The following is a 26,165-nucleotide window of genomic DNA, read 5'->3' as shown; positions in this document are numbered from 1 at the left end:
TGCGTAAAAGACTAACAGCAATGTAAAGCTGACTGTAGAAACATTCAATGCTCTGCTATGTAACCCTCAGCAATATGACATATACAGCACTTTATTACAGAGCTATTATGACAGAGAATTATTAAAGGTTCAAGTTTTTAATTGATTTGTGGAGTTCTGTCATTTTGTCTATGTGTCTTTGTTTTGACCAGCTTTCCTTTCCCTACCATTTCCACCTTTTGACCCCCCCACCCACCCACACTTTGCTCACACACTTTATTTTTCTCATACTCTCGCATTCGACCTGTAACCCTCTCTCTAAGGGTGCATTCATAAATTCATCAGTTATTCTGCGCTCCGTAAGTGTCAGTCAGTGGGAGGAATAGAATTATGAAGATGATGATTGATGTCATTAATGCAATGAAAGCTGTGAGTAGGGCTATGTCTGTGACCTCTGTCCTGACACCTTTCACAACTCTGCTAATCCCTGGGATAATACTCCAACTGCTGCCCCAGCAGTTGCTGCTGCCCCAGCAGGCCATGCAGCGGAGAAGAGATACATACAGATGTGGTTTATTATGCAAAACAGCAATAAAACCAAGGAACATTATATGGAATAATATTAAACAACTGGCGGTTTGTTATGCAAACCAGAAATACAAGGAGCATTATATGGAATAAGATTAATCAACGGGTGGTTTATTATGCACGCCAGAAATACAAGGAGCATTATATGGAATAAGATTAAACAATTGGGAATAATTATGTGTTGGCCTATTTTATAATATTACTGAAGATTATGATAGCTGATAATTAATCAATATCATAACAATAATCATCAGCATCGTCATCATCCCCATTACTGTCATCCCCACAGTCAAATAAGCTATTATGAGCACAATTTCGAAAAGTTAGTAGAGCTAAAAGTATTACATGTAGGCTGTAGCAGCCCACTTCTAAGCGGTCTAACCAACAGGTCTCTCTCCAAAAAGTTCTTAAAACTGTGACATTGCGGCTTCCGTACTATGGACTACTCCAGCCACAACATCAACTATCTAGCTAATCTACTTTTACAATCATTGTTGTCAAATAACTTCAAAAGTGGTATATCACATCCTATCCCGGACGAAATAGCATAAAATAGGTATTCGCAACATGCTAGCTATAAACAGTACGCTTGCTATGAAATTAAAATTAACCGACAGTCAGCAAGCTAGCTAACGTTAGCTAGCTCTGACAGGGACAGCTAGCTTTCTAGTTAGCGAACGACGTTAACCGTTTGGTTGTGAAGTTGCCGAGGTTTTACATAGTTTCGACGTATTACTGAAGGTTAGTTAACTAGCTGTAATCGTCTATAACCGGTTAGCGTAGCTACAAATGAGTAGCTAGCTAGTTGCTAATTTCAGTTTGTCAAAAATATTGTTGCAAAAGGTAGCTAGCTAGCAAGAGATAGGCCACTCGCTACTATGTAGCCAGTTTAAAGCTGTCTGGTCAGTTCGGCGCTATATTGTAACTCAGTGCTAGAGAGATCAGCAGCAGTTAACGTTAGTCTGTTGTAGTAGGCAATAACATCCTAGTGGACACAGTTATCTGCTAGTAACAGACGTACGATTCTGGTTTATTATTAGTAACAGTGTTAGCTAGTATTTTCGTTTTAGTAGTAGATTAGGCGGAACAGCGGGATGTCCAGGGGATTAAGTCTAGCAATGATATTGTTTAGAAAATAAAGCAACAAAACTATGTTTATAATGCATGCAACGGCTCCCAAATGAATTCTTACAAAAGGCTACATTTGTTATTTTCTTTGACTACATAAAATCTGATGCGTCTGAGGTTATTATACAAAACACTTAAGCTAAATCGGTTTATTTATTTTGAAGAGTAGCCACATAAACATTTGAAATGTCTGGGGACGGCTCGGATAGTAGTAGTAGCGAGGACTCCGATACTGGGATCCGGAGGAAAGCCTGCACTGTCAAACATGAGATCACCAATGGTAAGTAACCATCAAAGTAAACTACTGTTTCATAATGTATTATTTGAACCTGTCAAAGGATTTGAATATGCTATACACTTTGGGTAAATGTTGCCCATCAGTATTTCAGTGAATGAATAGAACAGGCTTCCCCAATTCAAGTCGATGGTGGACTGGCGGACATTGCGGGTGTACCCATAGGAGTAAAGCAGGAAGTAAAAGCAGGAAGTATACCCATCAATATTTTTTTATTTAGTTCTACTGACGTTACAAAAAATGCATTCAATTGCATGAGCCACATCTGGTAACTTCATTTGAATGAACATTATGCATTACCATTGAAATTATTGCATCACAATACCAGGCAGCCATTGTGAGTGTATCCATGAGTTTAACAGTCAAAGGTTCCAAGCCCGTTCTATTCATTCTAGTTCTATGACCCGACACCTGGGACCACAGCAATGGATGAATGCAAGCAGACCATCAATCATGTTTGTTATGGTGTCACAAAATATTCACAGTTTACTGTGCTCAGCTGTGTTTCCTCAGTGTGTGTGTGCACGAGCGTGTGTTATGTGTGTGCAAGCACCGATACTGTACTCTCTCCCCCATGCCAGCAAACCTCACGGGCCATACTGAGAGAGTGGGCATGGAGAACTTTGAGCTTCTCAAAGTCTTGGGCACAGGAGGTGAGTTTCACTTTGCCGATCTGAGGTTAATAGCATAGGGTCATGGTGTTATTGGAGACCTGGAAAACTTAATTTTACTGTCTATTTTTTGTAGAACATTTTAGAATAACTGTATCAAATGTAGTGGAGGCTCCTGGGTGGGTGGTAGGGGCTACAATCAAATGTGATGCAGAGTTTTCCATTTCTGTGCTGTGTGTCTCTGTCTAGCCTATGGGAAAGTTTTTCTGGTCAGAAAGAACAGTGGTCATGATGAAGGGAAGCTGTATGCCATGAAGGTGAGTCTCTGTGACATTGGTCCAAAGACAACCCAAGCATTGACATTGTCTGATGTAGGGAGAATTTATGGGCGGGTTGACTGACTGTTGATGATTATGTCTCAGGTGCTGAAGAAAGCAGCCATCGTTCAGAAGGCAAAGACTGCAGAGCACACGCGTACAGAGAGACAGGTGCTGGAGCACATCCGCCAGTCCCCATTTCTGGTTACACTGCACTACGCCTTCCAGACCCAGACTAAGCTCCATCTCATCTTGGGTGAGCGCTGGGTCAAAAAGACCCATACATGGAACTCTCCGGCTTTGATCTTGAAGGGCTGAAAGTGTATCTTTGTGTGTATGTTTCTGTCTATATGCCTGTGTATGTGTGTGGTTTGTGTTTGTCTATTCAAATGTTATATGTATCTGTGCACGTGTGTATAGACTATGTGAGCGGAGGGGAGATGTTCACACACTTGTACCAGCGGGATCACTTCTCTGAGGAAGAGGTGCGGATTTACATCGGGGAGATTATCCTGGCCCTGGAGCACCTCCACAAGGCATGTTATCGAGCATTTCTGTCCTTTACATTACTTGGCAGATATTCCATTTTATTTACTTCCTACATGTTAATCTTACATAATTATGTGAAGGCTAGATTCTATCCTCTCTCTGTTAATCGTATGTTATCCTGTGTATGTAACTTCCTGTTCGGTATGATTCGTACAGCTGGGCATCGTGTACCGGGACATCAAGTTAGAGAACATCCTCTTGGACAGCGAGGGACATTTAGTGCTAACAGATTTTGGGCTCAGCAAAGAGTTCCTGGAGGAGGAGGTATGTAAAAAAGGAACCCTTTTTCATTGATACTTCTATTTGTGTGGACGCAATCTGTGCATGTATGTATCCATGCATATATTTTTGTCACTACAGACTAGTCTTATCTGGTTTTCAGGGATACATCTAATTCAATCTAACTTCCTTTTCCGCTGAAAACTGCATGTGGGAACTCAGACGTTTTCTTTTACACCTGCTACGTTAGGTTACTACAGACTGAGACGTGTGTTTGTTTTCCCTACTACAGAAGGAAAGGACGTATTCGTTCTGTGGCACCATAGAGTACATGGCTCCAGAGATCATCAGGGGGAAGTCTGGTCATGGAAAGGTAAGAGTTAAAACATCACACAGGGAGAGAACTTTGGACATGCGCTGTGAGCTACATCATTTTATTACACATCAATTACTGTAGAACACAAAGAGTCATCTTTAGTTTATTTTATCATCATTCCTTTCTCCAGTCAGTAGATTGGTGGAGTCTGGGGATCCTGATGTTTGAGTTACTGACGGGGGCGTCACCATTCACCCTGGAGGGGGAGAGGAACTCCCAGAGTGAGGTGTCCAAGTGAGTGCTGTGTGTCATACACCCCTCCTCACAAACACTGGTTCCGTCCCACTCTTTCATCATTGTCTATGGCCCTCGGCAACTTATCAAAATAATGACATCTATTGTAAAGGTGGCTCCTTTCACCCTCTCTTTTAGCTTGCTGTCTGAATACAATAACAAAGAAATTAGTTGTGCGGCGTCCTTTGTGTAACAAAGCCTGCAGCTTAATTAGATATTCTGTTAATGTGTTGCTTTGCAATCGTGTTCTTTATGGCCATAATGGTTGGCTTATAATTAGGGCTGGGTTTACACAGTGTATACAGTGATTGTTCTTCTCTTTTTCGTCCCTCCCCCCTTCATGCCCTTCTCTCAGGCGCATCTTACATTGTGAGCCGCCGTTCCCCTCTATGATCGGCGCAGTGGCTCAGGACCTGTTGAGGAAGCTGTTGGTCAAAGATCCCCACAAGAGACTGGGCTCTGGGCCCCGAAGGGCCGAAGACATCAAGACTCATGCCTTCTTCAAGGTGCTCGTCTTCACTCCTGCTCTGTTTCTAGGCCCATCTCACTCCCTCTCTCTATCTCCCAACTGCCACACACACACACTCTCACCATTCTCTTACCATTGCTCTATATTCATAGGGTCTCAGTTGGTCAGACCTGGCTGAGAAGAAGGTAGTCAGCCCATTCAAACCAGAGATCAGGAGTGAGCTGGATACAGGGAACTTTGCTGAGGAGTTCACTGGCATGAATCCTCTCTACTCTCCAGCCAGCACCCCACCAAGCACTGATCGACTGTTCCAGGTACCCGTTACACCCTACCCTCTGCAATACGCAGAATACATACTCTGTGCCTACACAGTCACAGAAAGACACCTTTTGATAGTCCCTCCACAAAGAAGACTCTTCTCATTATGGTAGGAGACTATAACATAGTGTTAAGTACCTCAATGGACCGTAAAGGAAATCACTCTACAAACTATCATCACCGTGCCCTTAAGGAAATCACAAATATTATGGACACATTCGAAATAGTGGATATTTGGAGACTAAAAAATCCTGACCTAGTGAGATATACATGGAGGAGACTTAATCAAGCTAGTCGTCTTGACTACTTTCTTGTCTCGTTGTCTCTTGCATCAAAGGTTAAAAAAGTTTTAATAGGAGACAGAATGCGATCGGATCATCATCTAATTGCCTTCACATAACTCTTATAGAATTTCCAAGTGTACGGGGATATTGTACATTTTAAGTTTACTGGAGGACAACTTATTTTTATCTAAGACAGAATAATTTATAACAGAATTGTTCCAGTATAATATAGGAACAGCAAATGCACTTATTGTTTGGCATACCTTTAAATGTACCATCGGAGGTCATTCAATTCAATATTCATCAATAATAAAAGGAGTTTCTGGCTAAAGAGACAAGACTAACAAGGGAAATACATGAACTAATAGTACAGGTAGATAGCAATAAAAACGATACTACAGAGCAGGGGTTCTTAAACTTTTTCAGCCTGGGACCCAAAATAGAAATTCTGTGTTTTCCTGGGACCCAAGCTTACAAAAACATGTAAATATCGATACTTTCATTGCCCTTATGACCATTAACAAATGCAACATAGACAAAGAACAATTAAATGAAGTACCCATATAAAATAGCTATTCATGTTTATTTTTCCCCATTAAAACACTCTTACATATGTGTCTAGGTTGGACCTGTTCCTGTTAAAATACAATAATTCACTGGAATAAACTGATTGATCACATCACGCAGATGTAGACCATAAAACAGACGCACACACACAGTCCTAATGATAGGTGTGTGACTGGTTGAAGTTTTCAACAAGCAGGTCTATTCTGGGCTCAGTTTTTGACAGTTGAGAACCCTGACTCGCACAGGTATGTGGTGCCAAACTGGATCAGAACATCTACTGCTTTCTCAGTCAGTTTCTCAGCCTCAAAAAGCATCTTGCGTCTATCGGTTTATTCCAGTTCAGAATAAAAATGATTGTTTGTATTTTAACAGCAACAGTTTTTTTTTCATCTTCATCTGTATGGTTACTAGGGTTGCACTACCAGTAGCTAGTTGGCTTGCTTTGGCTAATGTTAGCTATTAGCTGTGTACAAGGCTAGGGGATTGTTTGAACAAGAAACTCACATCGGCTACTTTGAGAGTAGTACTCCCTTATTTCCGCTTATCACCTGTTTTACAATAACAGCAATGCCTTGCTAGCTGACTTACTTTTTCACTGTCAAAGCACTGCTTCCTTAAGTATTCTGCCCTGTTCTGAAAGAACTCCCTGGGTTTAACGTCATGCTGTGGATGTTTGGTCAGGACCTGTAGTTTTAATTTGTTTGTTTTGAGAGACTCATTACTAAGCACTTCCCTGCACAAAACACATTGTGGGCGCTCCTCGTTATTTCTCAAAGTTTGTATGAAACCAAGAGAGAGAAACTCATCGCTGTATTTGCGTTTAATGACAATAGAACTTGTGGCTAACTTGAGGCGATTTGATGACAGCGGTGAGTGATGGCGAGTGGGAATTACATGCCAGTGGCTGACAGCGCATCATCTGCTGCTGAACAACAGCACTGCAGCGTGTGGGTCGCAGAGTGATCTTCAAGAAAACTGCAGAAAATATCTGTTAAACCGCGAAGCACACAGGCATCTCCCTCTCACGCAGCTGCCAAACTGAGCAGAGACATCACTGCTAAGCAGAGAGCGCACTGAACAAATCAAATTTTATTTGTCACGTACACATGGTTAGCAGATGTTAATGCGAGTGTAGCGAAATGCTTGTGCTTACAGAATACAGAATCAATAGACCATTTATTTTGGTATTGCCCTCAGGTAGCCTGTTTCTGGTCTCAGGTTCAGGAATGGCTGAAAATGCATGCTGTAGCATTGATCTAAAATTGACCCTAGCAATAGTACTGTTAGGAGATCTGGAGAGACTGGGTCAGCCAATTACTAATAAACTAATACTCTTAGTAAAAGTATTTATCTTCACCTCGCAATCTGTGGATTCTATTCGATTAGATAGATTGAAATTCTACATTAAACATCACAGCATAGTTGAAAGATATACAGTGGGGAGAACAAGTGTTTGAAACACTGCCGATTTTGCAGGTTTTCCTACTTACAAAGCATGTAGAGGTCTGTAATTTTTTATCATATGTACACTTCAACTGTGAGAGACGGAATCTAAAACAAAAATCCAGAAAATCACATTGTATGATTTTTAAGTAATTAATTAGCATTTTATTGCATGACATAAGTATTTAAGTATCAGAAAAGCAGAACTTAATATTTGGTACAGAAACCTTTATTTGCAATTACAGAGATCATACGTTTCCTGTAGTTCTTGACCAGGTTTGCACACACTGCAGCAGGGATTTTGGCCCACTCCTCCATACAGACCTTCTCCAGATCCTTCAGGTTTCGGGGCTGTCGCTGTGCAATAAGGACTTTCAGCTCCCTCCAAAGATTTTCTATTGGGTTCAGGTCTGGAGACTGGCTAGGCCACTCCAGGACCTTGAGATGCTTCTTACGGAGCCACTCCTTAGTTGCCCTGGCTGTGTGTTTCGGGTCGTTGTCATGCTGAAAGATCCAGCCACGACCCATCTTCAATGCTCTTACTGAGGGAAGGAGGTTGTTGGCCAAGATCTCGCGATACATGGCCCCATCCATCCTCCCCTCAATACGGTGCAGTTGTCCTGTCCCCTTTGCAGAAAAGCATCCCCAAAGAATTATGTTTCCACCTCCATGTTTCACGGTTGGGATGGTGTTCTTGGGGTTATACTCATCCTTCTTCTTCCTCCAAACACGAAGAGTGGAGTTTAGACCAAAAAGCTCTATTTTTGTCTCATCAGACCACATGACCTTCTCCCATTCCTCCTCTGGATCATCCAGATGGTCATTGGCAAACTTCAGACGGGCCTGGACATGCGCTGGCTTGAGCAGGGGGGCCTTGCGTGCGCTGCAGGATTTTAATCCATGACGGCGTAGTGTGTTACTAATGGTTTTCTTTGAGACTGTGGTCCCAGCTCTCTTCAGGTCATTGACCAGGTCCTGCCGTGTAGTTCTGGGCTGATCCCTCACCTTCCTCATGATCATTGATGCCCCACGAGGTGAGATCTTGCATGGAGCCCCAGACCGAGGGTGATTGACCATCATCTTGAACTTCTTCCATTTTCTAATAATTGCGCCAACAGTTGTTACCTTCTCACCAAGCTGCTTGCCTATTGTCCTGTAGCCCATCCCAGCCTTGTGCAGGTCTACAATTGTATCCCTGATGTCCTTACACAGCTCTCTGGTCTTGGCCATTGTGGAGAGGTTGGAGTCTGTTTGATTGAGTGTGTGGACAGGTGTCTTTTATACAGGTAACCAGTTCAAACAGGTGCAGTTAATACAGCTAATGAGTGGAGAACAGGAGGGCTTCTTAAAGAAAAACTAACAGGTCTGTGAGAGCCGGAATTCTTACTGGTTGGTAGGTGATCAAATACTTATGTCATGCAATAAAATGCAAATTATTTACTTAAAAATCATACAATGTGATTTTTTCGATTTTGTTTTAGATTCCGTCTCTCACAGTTGAAGTGTACCTATGATAAAAATTACAGACCTCTACATGCTTTGTAAGTAGGAAAATCGGGAGTGTATCAAATACTTGTTCTCCCCACTGTATATGTTGCGTAGAAATCCGAAGAGGGTGGTCAGCAGAGATAGGGGGGATGGGCTGAGGGAAGCTGAGGGTTGGGATATGGAATTGGAGACAAGTGGGAGTGGAGTTGCTGGGCAGGAGATAGAATGATGGTCAAAAATAAAGTATAAAAAATAAAGTCAAAATAAAACGTAAGTTTGAATGACACTGATGGGAAGTGTTTTTACAGCTAATGCTGGTTTGCCTGATGCTGATGTTTGTACACATGCAAATACACACACTATCATTCAAATACACACATACACGGACACACACATATGTAAATAGTGCCAGACATGCACTCAAACATATACAGTTGGCCTTGCTGTTTTGATTTTAGTTGTCCTTGATGTTCTTTGTTTTTTTTGCACTGTTTTCTGTTTACTTTTGTCTTTCTTTTTTCTCATGAGCTAATTTTCTTGGTTGTTGCATAGGGGGTGTTCTTGGGGGTGGTGAATGGAATTAATTTAATTTTTAATAAAAAAATTCTTGGGGGGGGTGACTGTGGGAGGGGTCTCGTAGTTGTTGAGTGGCTTCACTGCAAGTATATTGTATGTTTTGGATGTTCAATAAAATAAAAAGACTCTTCTCTTCCATTTCAGGGCTACTCTTTCGTTGCTCCCTCCATTCTGTTCAACAAGAACGTGGTGATGGGGGACTTCATGGAGAGCCAGATGGGAGCAGAGCGGCCGGGCTCATCCACTGTCCGTCGCAGTGCTATGTTAGCGGTATGGATCTAGTCCTCACATGGCTGTAGGAAAGCTAGTGCTATGTTAGAGGTATGGATCTAGTCCTCACATGGCTGTAGGAAAGCCAGTGCTATGTTAGAGGTATGGATCTAGTCCTCACATGGCTGTAGGAAAGCCAGTGCTATGTTAGCGGTATGGATCTAGTCCTCACATGGCTGTAGGAAAGCCAGTGCTATGTTAGAGGTATGGATCTAGTCCTCACATGGCTGTAGGAAAGCCAGTGCTATGTTAGCGGTATGGATCTAGTCCTCACATGGCTGTAGGAAAGCCAGTGCTATGTTAGCGGTATGGATCTAGTCCTCACATGGCTGTAGGAAAGCCAGTGCTATGTTAGAGCTATGGATCTAGTCCTCACATGGCTGTAGGAAAGCCAGTGCTATGTTAGAGGTATGGATCTAGTCCTCACATGGCTGTAGGAAAGCTAGTGCTATGTTAGAGGTATGGATCTAGTCCTCACATGGCTGTAGGAAAGCCAGTGCTATGTTAGAGCTATGGATCTAGTCCTCACATGGCTGTAGGAAAGCTAGTGCTATGTTAGAGGTATGGATCTAGTCCTCACATGGCTGTAGGAAAGCCAGTGCTATGTTAGAGGTATGGATCTAGTCCTCACATGGCTGTAGGAAAGCCAGTGCTATGTTAGAGCTATGGATCTAGTCCTCACATGGCTGTAGGAAAGCCAGTGCTATGTTAGAGCTGTGGATCTAGTCCTCACATGGCTGTAGGAAAGCCAGTGCTATGTTAGAGCTATGGATCTAGTCCTCACATGGCTGTAGAAAAGCCAGTGCTATGTTAGAGCTATGGACCTAGTCCTCACATGGCTGTAGGAAAGCCAGTGCTATGTTAGAGCTATGGATCTAGTCCTCACATGGCTGTAGGAAAGCCAGTGCTATGTTAGAGGTATGGAACTAGTCCTCACATGGCTGTAGGAAAGCCAGTGCTATGTTAGAGCTATGGATCTAGTCCTCACATGGCTGTAGGAAAGCCAGTGCTATGTTAGAGGTATGGATCTAGTCCTCACATGGCTGTAGGAAAGCTAGTGCTATGTTAGAGGTATGGATCTAGTCCTCACATGGCTGTAGGAAAGCCAGTGCTATGTTAGAGCTATGGATCTAGTCCTCACATGGCTGTAGGAAAGCCAGTGCTATGTTAGAGGTATGTATCTAGTCCTCACATGGCTGTAGGAAAGCCAGTGCTATGTTAGAGGTATGGATCTAGTCCTCACATGGCTGTAGGAAAGCCAGTGCTATGTTAGAGCTATGGATCTAGTCCTCACATGGCTGTAGGAAAGCCAGTGCTATGTTAGAGGTATGGATCTAGTCCTCACATGGCTGTAGGAAAGCCAGTGCTATGTTAGAGGTATGGATCTAGTCCTCACATGGCTGTAGGAAAGCCAGTGCTATGTTAGAGGTATGGATCTAGTCCTCACATGGCTGTAGGAAAGCTAGTGCTATGTTAGAGGTATGGATCTAGTCCTCACATGGCTGTAGGAAAGCCAGTGCTATGTTAGAGCTATGGATCTAGTCCTCACATGGCTGTAGGAAAGCCAGTGCTATGTTAGAGCTATGGATCTAGTCCTGACCTGGCTGTATGAATGTTGTTAGGTGAATGTATTACGTCAGGTCTTGCTGGTTGGCCTGAGCTCAATCTGAGCTGCTTTAATAAATATCCGTCCAGCCAGCAATTTAAAGATTTAACAATTTAAAGATTTGGACACATTCTACAGTTTCCTGTGCAGTTGTATTTGACTTCCCTCTCTTGTCCTCTGCAGGACTCTACGTTCTTCCAGCTGTATGAGCTGTGCCTGCAGGGGGCGCCCCTGGGCGAGGGCAGCTTCTCTGTGTGCAGGAAGTGTCGACACCACCAGAGTGGCCATGAGTACGCCGTTAAGATCATCAGCCGCAGGTGAGTCAGCCGGGGTGTGGCGCTGGCTGAGACTCTGTCACTTGCTAATGCAATGTGTCATTGTTACACCAGCATGATGAATTACACACTTCACGCTGCTGTGTTTTAATGCTTATTCCATGCCATTTTGTTATTTATTTATTTTATTTTAAGGGGGTAGGGCGCTTGGCATTACCAACCACAGTATTTTTCAGACCAGTTAGTACATACTAGCAACACGCATAACCACCAAACCAGACAGGCAAATTCAGGGAAGCTAAGACAACCCAAGCCAAGGACAAATCATCTTAAATCTACAGTTTTATATAGAGCCATAGCTGAATGGAACTCTTTACCAATCCATATTTCTCAGGCAAAAAGTAAATCCACCTTCAAGAAAAAAATAAAAGCGCATCTAATGTGATAGACCATATGACTGGACAGGAAATAGAAAGCATCAACTGAATGTTAAATGTGTTTCCTGTCAGGTATTTTAATTGTCTATATTGTCTACTTGTTGAATATTTGTGAAGTCTTGATTTGTGTTTGTAATGTCTTGTTAATTGGTGTTGGACCCCAGGAAGATTAGCTAGCGTTACGGCGTTAGCTAATGGTGATCCTAATAAAATTACAACAAAAAAATGACCACAGCTGTTTTATAGGCTGTTTGGCGCACTGAGGTGCTTTGTGTTGTTGATCTTTAATGTGTGAATGCCTTGGAACCCTCTCTCTCTCTCTCCTGCTTGTTAGAATGGAAGTGAACACTCAGAGGGAGATTGCTGCCCTCAGGCAGTGTGAGGCTCACCCCAACATTGTCAAACTGCATGAGGTCTACACTGATCAGGTATAGAAGGATGATATTATGCACATGCACGCACCTTCAAGCACTAACAACTACAGGCACGCACCTTCAAGCACTAATAACTATAGGCACGCACCTTCAAGCACTAATAACTACAGGCACGCACCTTCAAGCACTAACAACTACAGGCACGCACCTTCAAGCACTAATAACTACAGGCACGCACCTTCAAGCACTAATAACTACAGGCACGCACCTTCAAGCACTAATAACTAACGCACCTTCAAGCACTAACAACTACAGGCACGCACCTTCAAGCCCTAACAACTACATGCACCCACCTTCAAGCACTAATAACTACATGCACCCACCTTCAAGCACTAATAACTACAGTCACCCACCTTCAAGCACTAATAACTACAGGCACGCACCTTCAAGCACTAATAACTACAGGCACCCACCTTCAAGCACTAATAACTACAGGCACGCACCTTCAAGCACTAATAACTACAGGCACGCACCTTCAAGCACTAACAACTACAGGCACGCACCTTCAAGCACTAATAACTACATGCACCCACCTTCAAGCACTAATAACTACAGGCACCCACCTTCAAGCACTAACAACTACAGGCACCCACCTTCAAGCACTAACAACTACAGGCACCCACCTTCAAGCACTAATAACTACATGCACCCACCTTCAAGCACTAATAACTACAGTCACCCACCTTCAAGCACTAATAACTACAGGCACGCACCTTCAAGCACTAACAACTACAGGCACGCACCTTCAAGCACTAACAACTACAGGCACGCACCTTCAAGCACTAACAACTACAGGCACGCACCTTCAAGCACTAATAACTACATGCACCCACCTTCAAGCACTAATAACTACAGGCACCCACCTTCAAGCACTAATAACTACATGCACCCACCTTCAAGCACTAATAACTACAGGCACCCACCTTCAAGCACTAACAACTACAGGCACCCACCTTCAAGCACTAACAACTACAGGCACGCACCTTCAAGCACTAACAGCTAACGCACCTTCAAACACTAACAACTACAGGCACCCACCTTCAAGCACTAACAACTACAGGCACCCACCTTCAAGCACTAATAACTACATGCACCCACCTTCAAGCACTAATAACTACAGGCACGCACCTTCAAGCACTAACAACTAACGCACCTTCAAGCACTAACAACTACAGGCACCCACCTTCAAGCACTAACAACTACAGGCACCCACCTTCAAGCACTAACAACTACAGGCACCCACTTTCAAGCACTAACAACTACAGGCACCCACCTTCAAGCACTAACAACTACAGGCACCCACTTTCAAGCACTAACAACTACAGGCACGCACCTTCAAGCACTAACAACTACAGGCACGCACCTTCAAGCACTAACAACTACAGGCACGCACCTTCAAGCACTAATAACTACAGGCACCCACCTTCAAGCACTAACAACTACAGGCACCCACCTTCAAGCACTAATAACTACAGGCACGCACCTTCAAGCACTAACAACTACAGGCACGCACCTTCAAGCACTAATAACTACAGGCACCCACCTTCAAGCACTAACAACTACAGGCACCCACCTTCAAGCACTAATAACTACAGGCACGCACCTTCAAGCACTAACAACTACAGGCACGCACCTTCAAGCACTAATAACTACAGGCACCCACCTTCAAGCACTAACAACTACATGCACCCACCTTCAAGCACTAATAACTACAGGCACGCACCTTCAAGCACTAACAACTACAGGCACCCACCTTCAAGCACTAACAACTACAGGCACCCACCTTCAAGCACTAACAACTACATGCACCCACCTTCAAGCACTAACAACTACAGGCACGCACCTTCAAGCACTAACAACTACATGCACCCACCTTCAAGCACTAATAACTACAGGCACGCACCTTCAAGCACTAACAACTACAGGCACCCACTTTCAAGCACTAACAACTACAGGCACGCACCTTCAAGCACTAACAACTACAGGCACGCACCTTCAAGCACTAACAACTACAGGCACCCACCTTCAAGCACTAACAACTACAGGCACCCACCTTCAAGCACTAACAACTACAGGCACGCACCTTCAAGCACTAACAACTACATGCACCCACCTTCAAGCACTAACAACTACAGGCACGCACCTTCAAGCACTAACAACTACAGGCACGCACCTTCAAGCACTAACAACTACATGCACCCACCTTCAAGCACTAATAACTACAGGCACCCACCTTCAAGCACTAACAACTACGGGCACGCACCTTCAAGCACTAACAACTACAGGCACCCACCTTCAAGCACTAATAACTACAGGCACCCACCTTCAAGCACTAACAACTACAGGCACCCACCTTCAAGCACTAATAACTACAGGCACGCACCTTCAAGCACTAATAACTACAGGCACCCACCTTCAAGCACTAATAACTACAGGCACCCACCTTCAAGCACTAACAACTACAGGCACCCACCTTCAAGCACTAATAACTACAGGCACCCACCTTCAAGCACTAACAACTACAGGCACCCACCTTCAAGCACTAACAACTACATGCACCCACCTTCAAGCACTAATAACTACAGGCACCCACCTTCAAGCACTAACAACTACAGGCACCCACCTTCAAGCACTAACAACTACATGCACGCACCTTCAAGCACTAATAACTACAGGCACGCACCTTCAAGCACTAACAACTACAGGCACCCACCTTCAAGCACTAACAACTACAGGCACCCACCTTCAAGCACTAATAACTACAGGCACCCACCTTCAAGCACTAACAACTACATGCACCCACCTTCAAGCACTAATAACTACATGCACCCACCTTCAAGCACTAACAACTACAGGCACCCACCTTCAAGCACTAACAACTACATGCACGCACCTTCAAGCACTAACAACTACAGGTACTTTCTTTCTCTTCTCCTTGGCTGTGTTTACTTACAAGGTTTCAGGTCTTGAATCACAATAATGTTTGACATTTGGGGTATTTATTGGGGAACTTAATCAATCATGCAGCAAGAAACAATTTTCTCATCATACAACCTTATTATTTTCTCTCTCCCCACCCCCTCTTTTCCATCTCCCCCACCTCCCTCTCTTTCCACATCCTCCCTTCTTCTCTCTCCCTCCTCTCTCTCAGTTCCATACATACCTGGTGATGGAGCTGCTGCGTGGGGGGGAGCTGCTGGAGAGGATCAAGAAGAAGAAGCTGTTTGGGGAATCAGAGGCCAGTCAGCTGCTCAGGAGCCTGGTGTCAGCTGTCGGCTTCATGCACGAGGCTGGAGTTGTGCATAGAGACCTCAAACCAGAGGTGGGCCAACAGACAGACACAGACAGCGAGAGAGAGGGAGTCTAAATATATTCTATAGAAATGTATGGCCCGAAAGAAGTCGTTGAGTTTGCTGCAATAGTACTCTGTACCAACCAAAGCCTGTAGCCAGTGAGTATGATGAGATCAAAGTCTTTAGCAATGCTGTAAAAACCACTAAGCATGGCCTATCAGGTTTATGATTTTATTTTGTTGGTTCAGGCTAAAATAAATTGACATTTGTTGCTCCATTACATCAGCCAGTGACTGTAACCTTCTGATGACTGTGTTGTTCTTGCACGGCCCACTCACTTCTCGCTCTCTCTCTTTCTCTTTCCTTTTCTCTTTTTCAGAATGTGCTGTTTGCAGACGAGGGGGAGGACTCAGTGCTGAAGGTGATAGATTTTGGTTTTGCCCGGCTGTGCCCTGCGGGCAGCGCCCCCCTGCAGACTCCCTGCTTCACACTGCAGTATGCTGCTCCTGAGCTCTTCCACAGCACCGGTTACGACCAGGCCTGCGACCTCTGGAGCCTTGGGGTCATCCTGGTACTTACTCTCCTAACCTGACTCTGTAATGTGTCATTAGTAAAACTAATTATCGTTATGTTATTAATGACTGTGTGTGTCCGTCCGTCCGGCAGTACACCATGCTGTCAGGACAGGTGCCCTTCCAGAGTAAGCAACAGCAGCGAGCGGGGATGACCTCATCTTATGCTGTTGACATCATGCATAAAATTAAAGAGGGAGACTTCTCGTTGGCTGGAGAAGCCTGGAAGGGTGTGTCAGGGGAGGCTAAAGAGCTTGTGAAAGGTATGTTCTGAATCCCTTACATTATCCTTATTCACTCATTGACATGATCCAAATCACATTTCATTTGTCACGTGCCGAATACAACAGGTGTAGCCTTACAGTGAAATGCTTACTTACAAGCCCTTAACCAACAATGCTTTGAGAACTTTTTATAGAAAAAAAGGTGTTTAATAGAAAATAAAAAGTAACAAATAATTTAACAGCAGCAGTAAAATAGCAAGGCTATATACAGGGAGTACCGGTACAGAGTCAATGTGCGGGGGCACTGGTTAGTTGAGTTAATTGAGGTAATATGTACATGTAGGTAGAGTTAAAGTAAATATCCAAAGATAATAAACAGAGAGTAGCAGCAGCGTAAAAGAGGGGTCTGGGTAGCTCTTTGATTAGCTGTTCAGGAGTCTTATGACTTTGGGGTAGAAGCTGTTATTAAGAAGCCTTTTGGACCTAGACTTGGCGCTCCTGTACCGCTTGCTGTGTGGTAGCAGAGATAACAGACTAGGGTGGCTGGAGTCTTTGACAATTTTTAGGGCTTTCCACTGACACCGCCTGGTATAGAGGTCCTGGATGGCAGGAAGCTTTGCCTCATTGATGTACTGGGCCATACGCACTACCCTCTGTAGTGCTTTGCGGTCGGAGGCCAAGCATTTGCCATGCCAGGCAGTGATGCAACCAGTCAGGATGCTCTTGATGGTGCAGCTGTAGAACCTTTTGAGGATCTGAGGACCCATGCTAAATCTTTTCAGTCTCCTGAGGGAGAATAGGCTTTGTCGTGCACTCTTCACGACTATCTTAGTGTGTTTGGACCATGTTAGTTTGTTGGTGATGTAGACACCAAGGAACTTGAAGCTCTCCAACCTGCTCCGCTGCAGCCCCGTCAATGAGAATGGGGGCGTGCTCGGTCCTCCTTTTCCTGTAGTCGACAATCATCAATCAATCACGATGCAATTATTCCTTCTCCATTCATTCAATCTTTTAAACATTTCCCCCGTCTTTATCTGTCCCTGCCCTGCCCTCGCTCACTTTCCTCTTTTCTGTCATGCTTTCTCTGCCCCTCCCTGCTCCTTCCTTTCCTCTCTCTCTCCCTCTTCTAAACTAACCCCCCCCCCTTCCCAACCTTTCATATTTTTCATTTTTGCTTTCCCTCCCTAACTCTTCTAAACCTCCCTCCTTCCCTCACTAACTCTTCTAAACCTCCCTCCTTCCCTCACTAACTCTTCTAAACATCCCTCCTTCCCTCACTAACTCTTCTAAACCTCCCTCCTTCCCTCACTAACTCTTCTAAACCTCACTCCTTCCCTCACTAACTCTTCTAAACCTCCCTCCCTCCTTCCCTCACTAACTCTTCTAAACCTCACTCCTTCCCTCACTAACTCTTCTAAACCTCACTCCTTCCCTCACTAACTCTTCTAAACCTCACTCCTTCCCTCACTAACTCTTCTAAACCTCACTCCTTCCTGTTTGTGTTCAGGGCTTCTGACGGTGGATCCAGAGAGGCGTCTCAAGCTGTCTGCTCTGAGAGAGAACAGCTGGCTGCAGGGCGGGGCCATCCTATCCTCCACCCCCCTCTGCACCCCAGATGTGCTAGAGTCCAGCGGCCCCATCGTCCGCTCTTATGTCAACGCCACCTACAAGGTAATGGAATTCCAGTGGGAAGAAAGTATACATTTTCTATAACCAGTAGATTACATTCCTTGTGTTCTTTTATTTTTATATATGTTTTGTATTTTTTGAATCTCCCAATCAAATCAAAGTTTATTTGCCATATGCAGAGTATAGCGTATAGTACGCATTATAATTAAATGCTTACTCACTTGCCAGCTCTCCTCTCCAACAGTGCAACATCTATAAAGTATTCAATCAAAAGTTAAGTTAAATGTAGTAGTAAAACAAATAGAGAACACAATATAAAATAACACCATAGGAATATAATAAAGGGTATGCGCAATATAATGACAATAGAGAAATATAATGGAGGTGTATGTGCGTTGTAATAGAATAGGTAGGTTATATTTAAGCAGTAAGTCCAGAAGTGGGGCATATGGCCAATATACCACTGCTAAGGGCTGTTCTTCAGCACGGCGGAGTGCCTAGACACAGCCCTGAACCGTGGTATATTGGCCATATACCACAAACCCCAGAGGTGCCTTATTGCTATTATAAACTGGTTACCAACATAATTAGAGCAGTAAAAATAAAAGTTTTGTTGTACCCGTGGTAAGCGGTCTGATATACCACGGCTGTCAGCCAATCAGCATTCGGAGCTCAATTCACCCAGTTTATAATTTTGTATGTACTATTGTATGTACATCCTCTCTCTATTAGGCGTTCAACAAGGGGAAGAGGGAGGGCTTCTTTCTGAAGAGTGTTGACAACGCCCCCCTTGCAAAGCGACGCAAGCTCAAGATGACAAGTACAGGTGTGGAGACTCGACGGAGCTCCTCTTGCTCATCCTCTTCCTCCTCTTCCTCAGCTGCCTCTGCCGCTGCAACAAACTCAAAAACACAGCCACCACACCAAACTCTGTCCCCGAAGCTAGAAAAGCACTAGAAGGGGAGTAGGGGGAAGAGTGGGAGGATTAAAGTTAGGAGAAGGAAGCACATTAATTCAGATATGACAGATTGGGATACTGTCTCTGAAAGACCAGAGATGACTTGATTTGAATTCCAAAGTCATCTAGAATCTCCAAATTCTAAGTCTAAGAGCTTATTTATGAACCAACTAAGAGACTAGTTAAATATTTAAGGATTCACCTCCCTGTTTTCTAGAAAGATGATGCTATTTGCGTTATCGTAATGATGCAATGACTTTATCTATATGTGTTTATACCATTTGCAGTAAACTGCAGTAGCTTGTACCATCTCATTTAATTTTCTCAAGAAATTAACTAACATGTAATTTCTTGAATGGAAATAAGCTTTAGATCAGTGTTTTCATAACTCCGGTCTAGAGGATAAATATCAGTATGGTAGGTTATGGAAGACTGTTGGCTTTAAGGTCATACTAATGAATGTTTCAGTGACCTTGCCAGGGTGACGATGATGAGCATGCAGTTATCCTGATGTTAACATGTTCTCAGTACCAGAGGGAGGGAGGGAGGCAGGGTGGCAGGAGGGAGAGGTAAAGGGAAATGAGGAGCCATAATGAGCACAAGCCATATATACATAGGGAGGTCATGACCTCTACACCGGAGCACTTGTAGATACATACACAGCACTCATCGCATGACAAACCGAGGCAGTGGTTAGGAGTCTGTTGGAAGTCTCTCACTGTATCTAATGATGTGGTTGAGATTGAGAAATAATGGTGCTACTGTACGATATAAAATAAAATCTATTATTATTACTGCGGACAGCTGTTCAAGTGAACTTTGACCCTGCGTGATGATCCCAGTCCATGGGACGCAGTCTTTGTGACCCAGTCCCATACTGCCAATTTACAGGAACCTTAGTATCATTCCCTTTGGCTTGAGATTTCAGCGTTCTATTGACATTGGTCTCGCTGTGTATACTTAACTGGTTCACTGCAAATCAAATAACGGCATCCATTGTCCTGTGTGTGTGTACATGTGTGCTTCATTAATTAACAACCATCATGATTCTGACTAAATAAGATAAGACGGGGAAATAAAACACTGGGTTATGATAAACATTCTGATTTGATATTATATTATCATACACAGATGACAGTGCCCTACAGCTCATGATGTTGAGTTCTTATGTGCAGAGCAACTTTTCGCTATATTTCTCAAAGGGACAAATCAAAATATGAATTATTTTGTACTGTGAGTAAGAATTGTCACCCTGATTGAAAGAATTTAGTGTTTTTTTAAGACATTTCGGTATTTTATCATTGAATGTCAGTTACACTGATCATTTACCAATCACTTTTTTACCCAAATATATTGACTGTTGATTAGATTTGTACCTGAATATTGCACAAATGTAGTCATTTAATCAGTGATACACATTTCAGCTTTAAACACAGTGCTTATTTGAGTATTTATTACATTTTATGGGTTGTGATGTGTTTTTCTGATGCTGTGGTAATGGTTTTCAGACTGATTTACCTTTGGTGGGTTTGACTGTATGTACTGTATGCATGTTGATTGGTTTGCGTGTGCGCAGCGTGACTGGTTCTGGGTATTATATGTGCTCTTTTCCTTAGTCTCCAGATAAACCATTATTGCAGGTTAATGTAGTAAATATCATTTTTATTTGTTATTTCTTATAAACATTATTTTGTGTCGGGAACTGTGCTTTTGTTCTATGCTATTGTTTGTATTTTCATTTGGCTGTTGATGTCGTATGTTGTCTTTTTAATGTTATGAATTTGAGATACTATTTTTAATGAGCTACTGCCCATGCCATGTATTGTTGTCCTTTTTGGCAAAATATATTAAATGTTCTTCAAAGCATGTCATGATATTGAGATACACTATGTCACAATAACTTGTAATGCTTTGTTTTGTGTCGAACACTTAAACGTGGAGAAAAATAAATGATTTTACTCAATATTTATTCATTTTCTTCAGTTCTTAGTCTCTTACATAAATTTGCCGTGAGTCTTTTTGCTTAGGAGATAATGATTGATGTATATTTTTAATTCAACTTTGTCTTGAATTTTTTGCATCCAGGAAATATTTGTTACATGAGGTACAGTATCGGTTGTGACAGAAATTGACTTTAGTGTTAATGTAACCAGTAGGGGACAGTAGGGTGCTTACCAGTAGCAGGCCAACAGGCACAATGAGCCATTGAAAACCAATAGACAACATGGCTATAACTTATTATAATTTTGAAATTAATCAAAACTATACTTGAGTGGATCATTTAAATGGGAAATTGTGATATATTGAACGTGACACAGATGGATATGGATGAAACTGTAAATCAAAACCATTCCAATATTTTCAGTACAATCTGCAGTCTTGGAAATGACCCAAGGCAGGAGCCTGCTTTTGGTAAGAAGTTGGTTGTTGATCATTGCTGAACAGCCAATTTCAAGTCTTGCCACAGATTTTCAAGAAGATTTAAGTCAAAACTGTAACTTGCCCACTCAGGAACATTTACTGTCGTCTTGGTAAGCAACTCCAGTGTAGATTTGGCTGTTTTGTAAGTTATTGTCCTGCTGAAAGGTAAATTCCTCTCCTGGTTACTGGTGTAAAGTAAACTGAAGTAGGTTTTCCCCTAGGATTTTTCCTGAAGATGACTCACAGCTGTAATCGCTGCAAAAGGTGTTTCTAACATGTATTGACTCAGCGGGGTGAATACTTATCTAATCAAGGTATATTATTGTTTTGTATTTCATGAATCTTTAAAAAATGTTAGAATTTGTGGAGATCGTTGATAAAAAAAAATGACAATTCAATCCCACTTTGTAACAATAAAATGTGAAGAAATCCAAGAGGGGTGTAGACTTTCGATAGGCACTGTATGTTAGCCTTGCTTACGCATATTCCTTCCATGTTTTCCCCTGCGCCAGCAACACATCCGTCAATGTGACTCTAGTGCTTGGGCTTACAAATGAGCACTCACCACCAGTGACCTTGCATGCGGACACCCTCTTGGCCTCCAGTCACATGATTGCTGGTTTTGCCTTTTCTACCCGATAACACTGGAACTGTTTGGGTTCAGTATAGAACATGCTGGTGATGGAATGTTTCCTCCTCGGGTTATATGGTGCACAGAAGTCATGTTTAGGTACCGGTACTTAATAATGAAAGGTGTTTTTAGAAATAAATAATACAATTTTGATGGCAGAGAATAGAGAGTGGTTGGTCTGCCATGAAATCAACCTTGATGCATTGACACGAGTAGAGCTTCTCTACTGTTTTAATTATTTAAAAGCTTGGTGGAGGAATGTAAGACAAAGTCTATGTGTGGTGTTTGCAGGGCTCTGGGGTCTGCCAAAGCAGTTTGCGTAGATCTGTGTTAAAGGGCTAGCTGTATCTGCTCACGTATACATTTAATCCATCCCAGTGTGTGTGTGTGTGTGTGTGTGTTCGCGTGCTTGACAGAGTGAGGCTCCCTGGTCTTGTAGTTGAATCTGTGTTTGAAATTCAGTACTTGACTGAGGGACCTTACAGATGTTGTATGGGGACAGAGGAAGAAGTAGTCATAAAAAAATTATGTCAACCCCTATTATTTCACACATAGTGAGTTCAAATAACTTCTTATGTGATTTGTTAAGATACATTTTACATCTGAACTAATTTAGGCTTGTCTAAACAAAGGGGGAGAATACTTTTGCAACAACGATATTTTAGTTATTCTAAAAATGTTATTTTAACTTTAATATTATGGAGTATTTTGTGTAGATCAATGACAAAACATTACAATTAAATCTATTTCAATCCCACTGTAACGCAACAAAATGTGAAAAACGTTCAAGGGGGTGTAGAATTTCTATAGGCACTGTATAAGCTAAATCTACATATAGGCTATTTATCCATTGTGTGTGTGTGTGTGTGTGTGTGTGTGTGTGTGTGTGTGTGTGTGTGTGTGTGTGTGTGTGTGTGTGTGTGTGTGTGTGTGTGTGTGTGTGTGTGTGTGTGTGTGTGTGTGTGTGTGTGTGTGTGTGTGTGTGTGTGTGTGTGCGCGTGTGCGCGCGTGCGTGCGCACTTCTCCATACAGCATGTGTGGGTGGCAGTGTTAGTGTCCTTATGCTTTGGGAGATGTCTTGCTGAATACTGCATTAGCCATCTGTCATAAGGAGAAGAGGAGGTAAGAGTGATCCTCAGTGTCTGTCCTGTCCCCTTTTACCTCTCCCTACCTCTCACTCAATGACATTTACACAAGACACTTTAATATTGCAACAGTCAACATCTGTGAGTAGGTCTGAGACATCTGACTTAGAGAGTGTGTGAACAGTACACACACACCCAATCACAGTACACTCTCTCCTTTTCCTGTCATTGCGGTGAGCGTCCATTTTACCACTGGCAGTTAAATAGCTTGAAAAATAACAAAACTATCTTTCATTGTTTTTTATGCCAAGACTTTTTAAACGTTAATACACATTTCATTTGAATAGCTCGGCTGTTGAGAGCCTTGGCTTATCATGATCAGTGATCAATATTGAATTGGATTATATTTAGGAACAGATTTAAATTTAGGGGAGGATTGCCAAAATTGATTTGGATTATATTTAAGGACCGATTTAAATTTAGGGAGGGTTGTCAAACTGTTTGTTTTGCTTTGGGGAGGGTTGTGTTGTTTTTTATTGGGCACAGGGGAGGGAATTGCGTTTTTTCCCTGGTTTACAATTGCTCTTTTGCGAATATTTCTTCCATCCTAGCCAAATTTCCTCATCTGCTTGCGGGCACCATCCTTATACCAAGGTGTTTTGGTATTTCCCTTATGCACTACGCTTTTCCGCGCGCTAACTTTTACTATGCCACAGGTCAATATAGTCTACCAGTGTAACTGTATATCCTGCCCTGTATCCACCATTCATAGTGTCAATAGTGGTAGGTGGATCGTTTGTCTGGATCTGCAATAGGCCAACTAGCAATCATACCACACATAAAAGTATTTAAAGCTGCATACATTTTCAATATGAATCCACAAGAACAAATGGGAATAGCTGATAGGCAGCAGACCGGAGAGGCCAGGTGCATTATTGTGCATGAAAGAACAATGAAGACATGAAGCATGCAGTTCAAAAAGCCCCCCTATTGATTGGGACAATACAACTATCCTACCCAAGTCTAACTTACAACAACACCACAATTTAAGTTATAATTGCATTATTGTTTTCAAGAGTGCAAAATTCTGCAGTGAAAATGTCATTTGAATAGTGGCGCAAAAGACCTGTGATTTGAAGGTTTCATTCCATTTGGATCAGTTGTGTGCCTAATCTCAACAATTTATAAGGTCTAGAAAAGCACAGTAGCATTCTGGCTATATTTTTACTTCTGATACTGAATGCGCTGTCTGTTGCAGATCATGATTCTCCCAAGTCATCCTATAATAATATGGCCACATAGCTCCTGGCAGGCCCAGTTTTTCAGGAAAGCTTAATAAATTCTCTGCATCCTCCAATCCGAGCGGCTATTATGTGATAACCATCTTATGGGTTGATATAAATACTTTCCCCAAACCCTTCTCAATTAAATGTTAACTGCAAAGTAGGCTTACCTGGCAGAAATATATCACGAGTAAGTATATAAATTGTATCTACTATTTGTTATTTTAAAAAATTCCCATGAAATGAGCAGCAGCAGTACAGAACCATCACTAGCCCTTATATTAGATGCACATTCCTCACTTGCTATATGTGCAATTAAAGGGCAAGATGCGCAATTAAAGGGGAATTACACTCACAAATCCAAATGTGTTTGTTTTCTTCCAGACCTAAAATAAATGTGTCTTATGTGATTTAAGCATTGACATGGACTCAGAGCTGGTGCCTATATATGCAGGGAGTCAGGAAGCAGGTGCAGAAGGTGAGTTTATTAATAAGAAACATGATGATAAACAAAACAGGAGTAGCGTACTGAACGTAAACAAAACCAATACTGCCTGAAGACTGAGGCTACTGAAGGCTAAATAAAGGGGAACTAATCAAGGTAATGATGAAGTCCAGGTGTGCATAACGATGGGGAGCAGGTGTGCGTAATGATGGTTGCCAGATGTGCATAATACGGGTTGCTAGGACCGGTGATTAGTAAACCGGTGACATCGAGCGAGAGAGGGAACCGGAGTAAGTGTGACAGTACCCTCCCCTCCCATCTCCGATGCTCGGCTCCAGACATAGGACGGCCCAAGGGCGAGGAGCGGGCCGGTCCGGACGGCGCAGATGGCAATCGAAGACAATGTTGGGGTTCAGGATATCGGCCTCTGGAACCCAGCAGCGCTCCTCTGGGACATACCGTTCCCAGTCCCCCAGGTACTGAAGCCTACCCCCACAACGTTGGGAGTCCAGTAGGGACCTGATGGCATAGGCAGCGGGGACCACAAACCACCTGCCTGGGGAGGGAAACATGAAAGAGGGTGAGATCCGGTAGTTGGTGGGGAGTTGTAAATGGTAAGTTACCTCATTAACCCTCCGGAGGACATTGAAGGGCCCCACAAACCGGCGGCTCAGCTTCCGGCAGGGCATGCAGAGCGGGAGGTTCCTGGTGGAGAGCTACGTGGTCCGCCTGATCCTTCTGACGGCGGACAGCGCGCTCGAGCCTCACGTGGGCATCGTTCCATACTTTCTCTGCACGTTGGAACTACTCTGTCCACTGCAGGGGCCTCGGTCTGGCTCGGAGTCCACAGAGCCAGGGCCGGCTGATATCCGAGGATGCACTGGAAGGGAGTCAGCACGGTGGAGGAGTGACGAAGTGAGTTCTGGGCGTATTCTGCCCAGGGAAGGAACCGGGCCCACTCCCCCTGCCGGTCCTGGCAGTGACTCCCTTAGGAACCTCCCCAGCTCCCGGTTGGTCCTCTCCACCTGCCTGTTGGACTGAGGCCGGTGTCCGGGATGTGAGGATAACCGTGGCCCCCAGCTTCTTCATAAAGGCTTTCCAGGCCCGTGACGTGAATTGAGGACCACGGTCAGAAACGATGTCCTCCGGAAGGCCATCGTG

General features: G+C 43.3%; 1 protein-coding gene across 1 annotated transcript; it reads left to right on the top strand.

The window, feature by feature from the left end:
- Window positions 1-969: 969 nt before the first annotated feature.
- Window positions 970-21,104, top strand: LOC129863934 (ribosomal protein S6 kinase alpha-4-like). Its single transcript, XM_055936390.1, has 18 exons — window positions 970-1,975; window positions 2,572-2,643; window positions 2,851-2,918; window positions 3,024-3,174; window positions 3,339-3,454; window positions 3,624-3,731; window positions 3,979-4,059; window positions 4,193-4,296; window positions 4,652-4,802; window positions 4,918-5,079; window positions 9,586-9,711; window positions 11,501-11,634; window positions 12,364-12,457; window positions 15,615-15,785; window positions 16,136-16,327; window positions 16,423-16,591; window positions 18,060-18,223; window positions 18,914-21,104. Exons 1-18 carry the CDS (start codon window positions 1,882-1,884, stop codon window positions 19,136-19,138), a joined length of 2,382 nt encoding a protein of 793 aa, XP_055792365.1. The 5' UTR covers window positions 970-1,881; the 3' UTR covers window positions 19,139-21,104.
- The last annotated feature ends 5,061 nt before the right edge of the window (window positions 21,105-26,165 follow it).

The sequence above is a fragment of the Salvelinus fontinalis genome, chromosome 10 (assembly GCF_029448725.1).
Source record: "Salvelinus fontinalis isolate EN_2023a chromosome 10, ASM2944872v1, whole genome shotgun sequence".
NCBI classification, from domain to species: Eukaryota; Metazoa; Chordata; class Actinopteri; order Salmoniformes; family Salmonidae; genus Salvelinus; species Salvelinus fontinalis.
The sequence above is the reverse complement of the archived record's forward strand: the minus strand, read 5'-3'. Positions and strand labels throughout refer to the sequence as shown.

Bases quoted from the DNA above. Each gene is read 5' to 3' on its own strand.
- LOC129863934 (XM_055936390.1), top strand. From the start codon at position 1,882: ATGTCTGGGGACGGCTCGGATAGTAGTAGTAGCGAGGACTCCGATACT. The intron at 4,297-4,651 runs GTGAGTGCTGTG...CCCTTCTCTCAG, and splicing joins TCCCAGAGTGAGGTGTCCAA to GCGCATCTTACATTGTGAGC. The intron at 18,224-18,913 runs GTAATGGAATTC...TCTCTCTATTAG, and splicing joins ATGTCAACGCCACCTACAAG to GCGTTCAACAAGGGGAAGAG.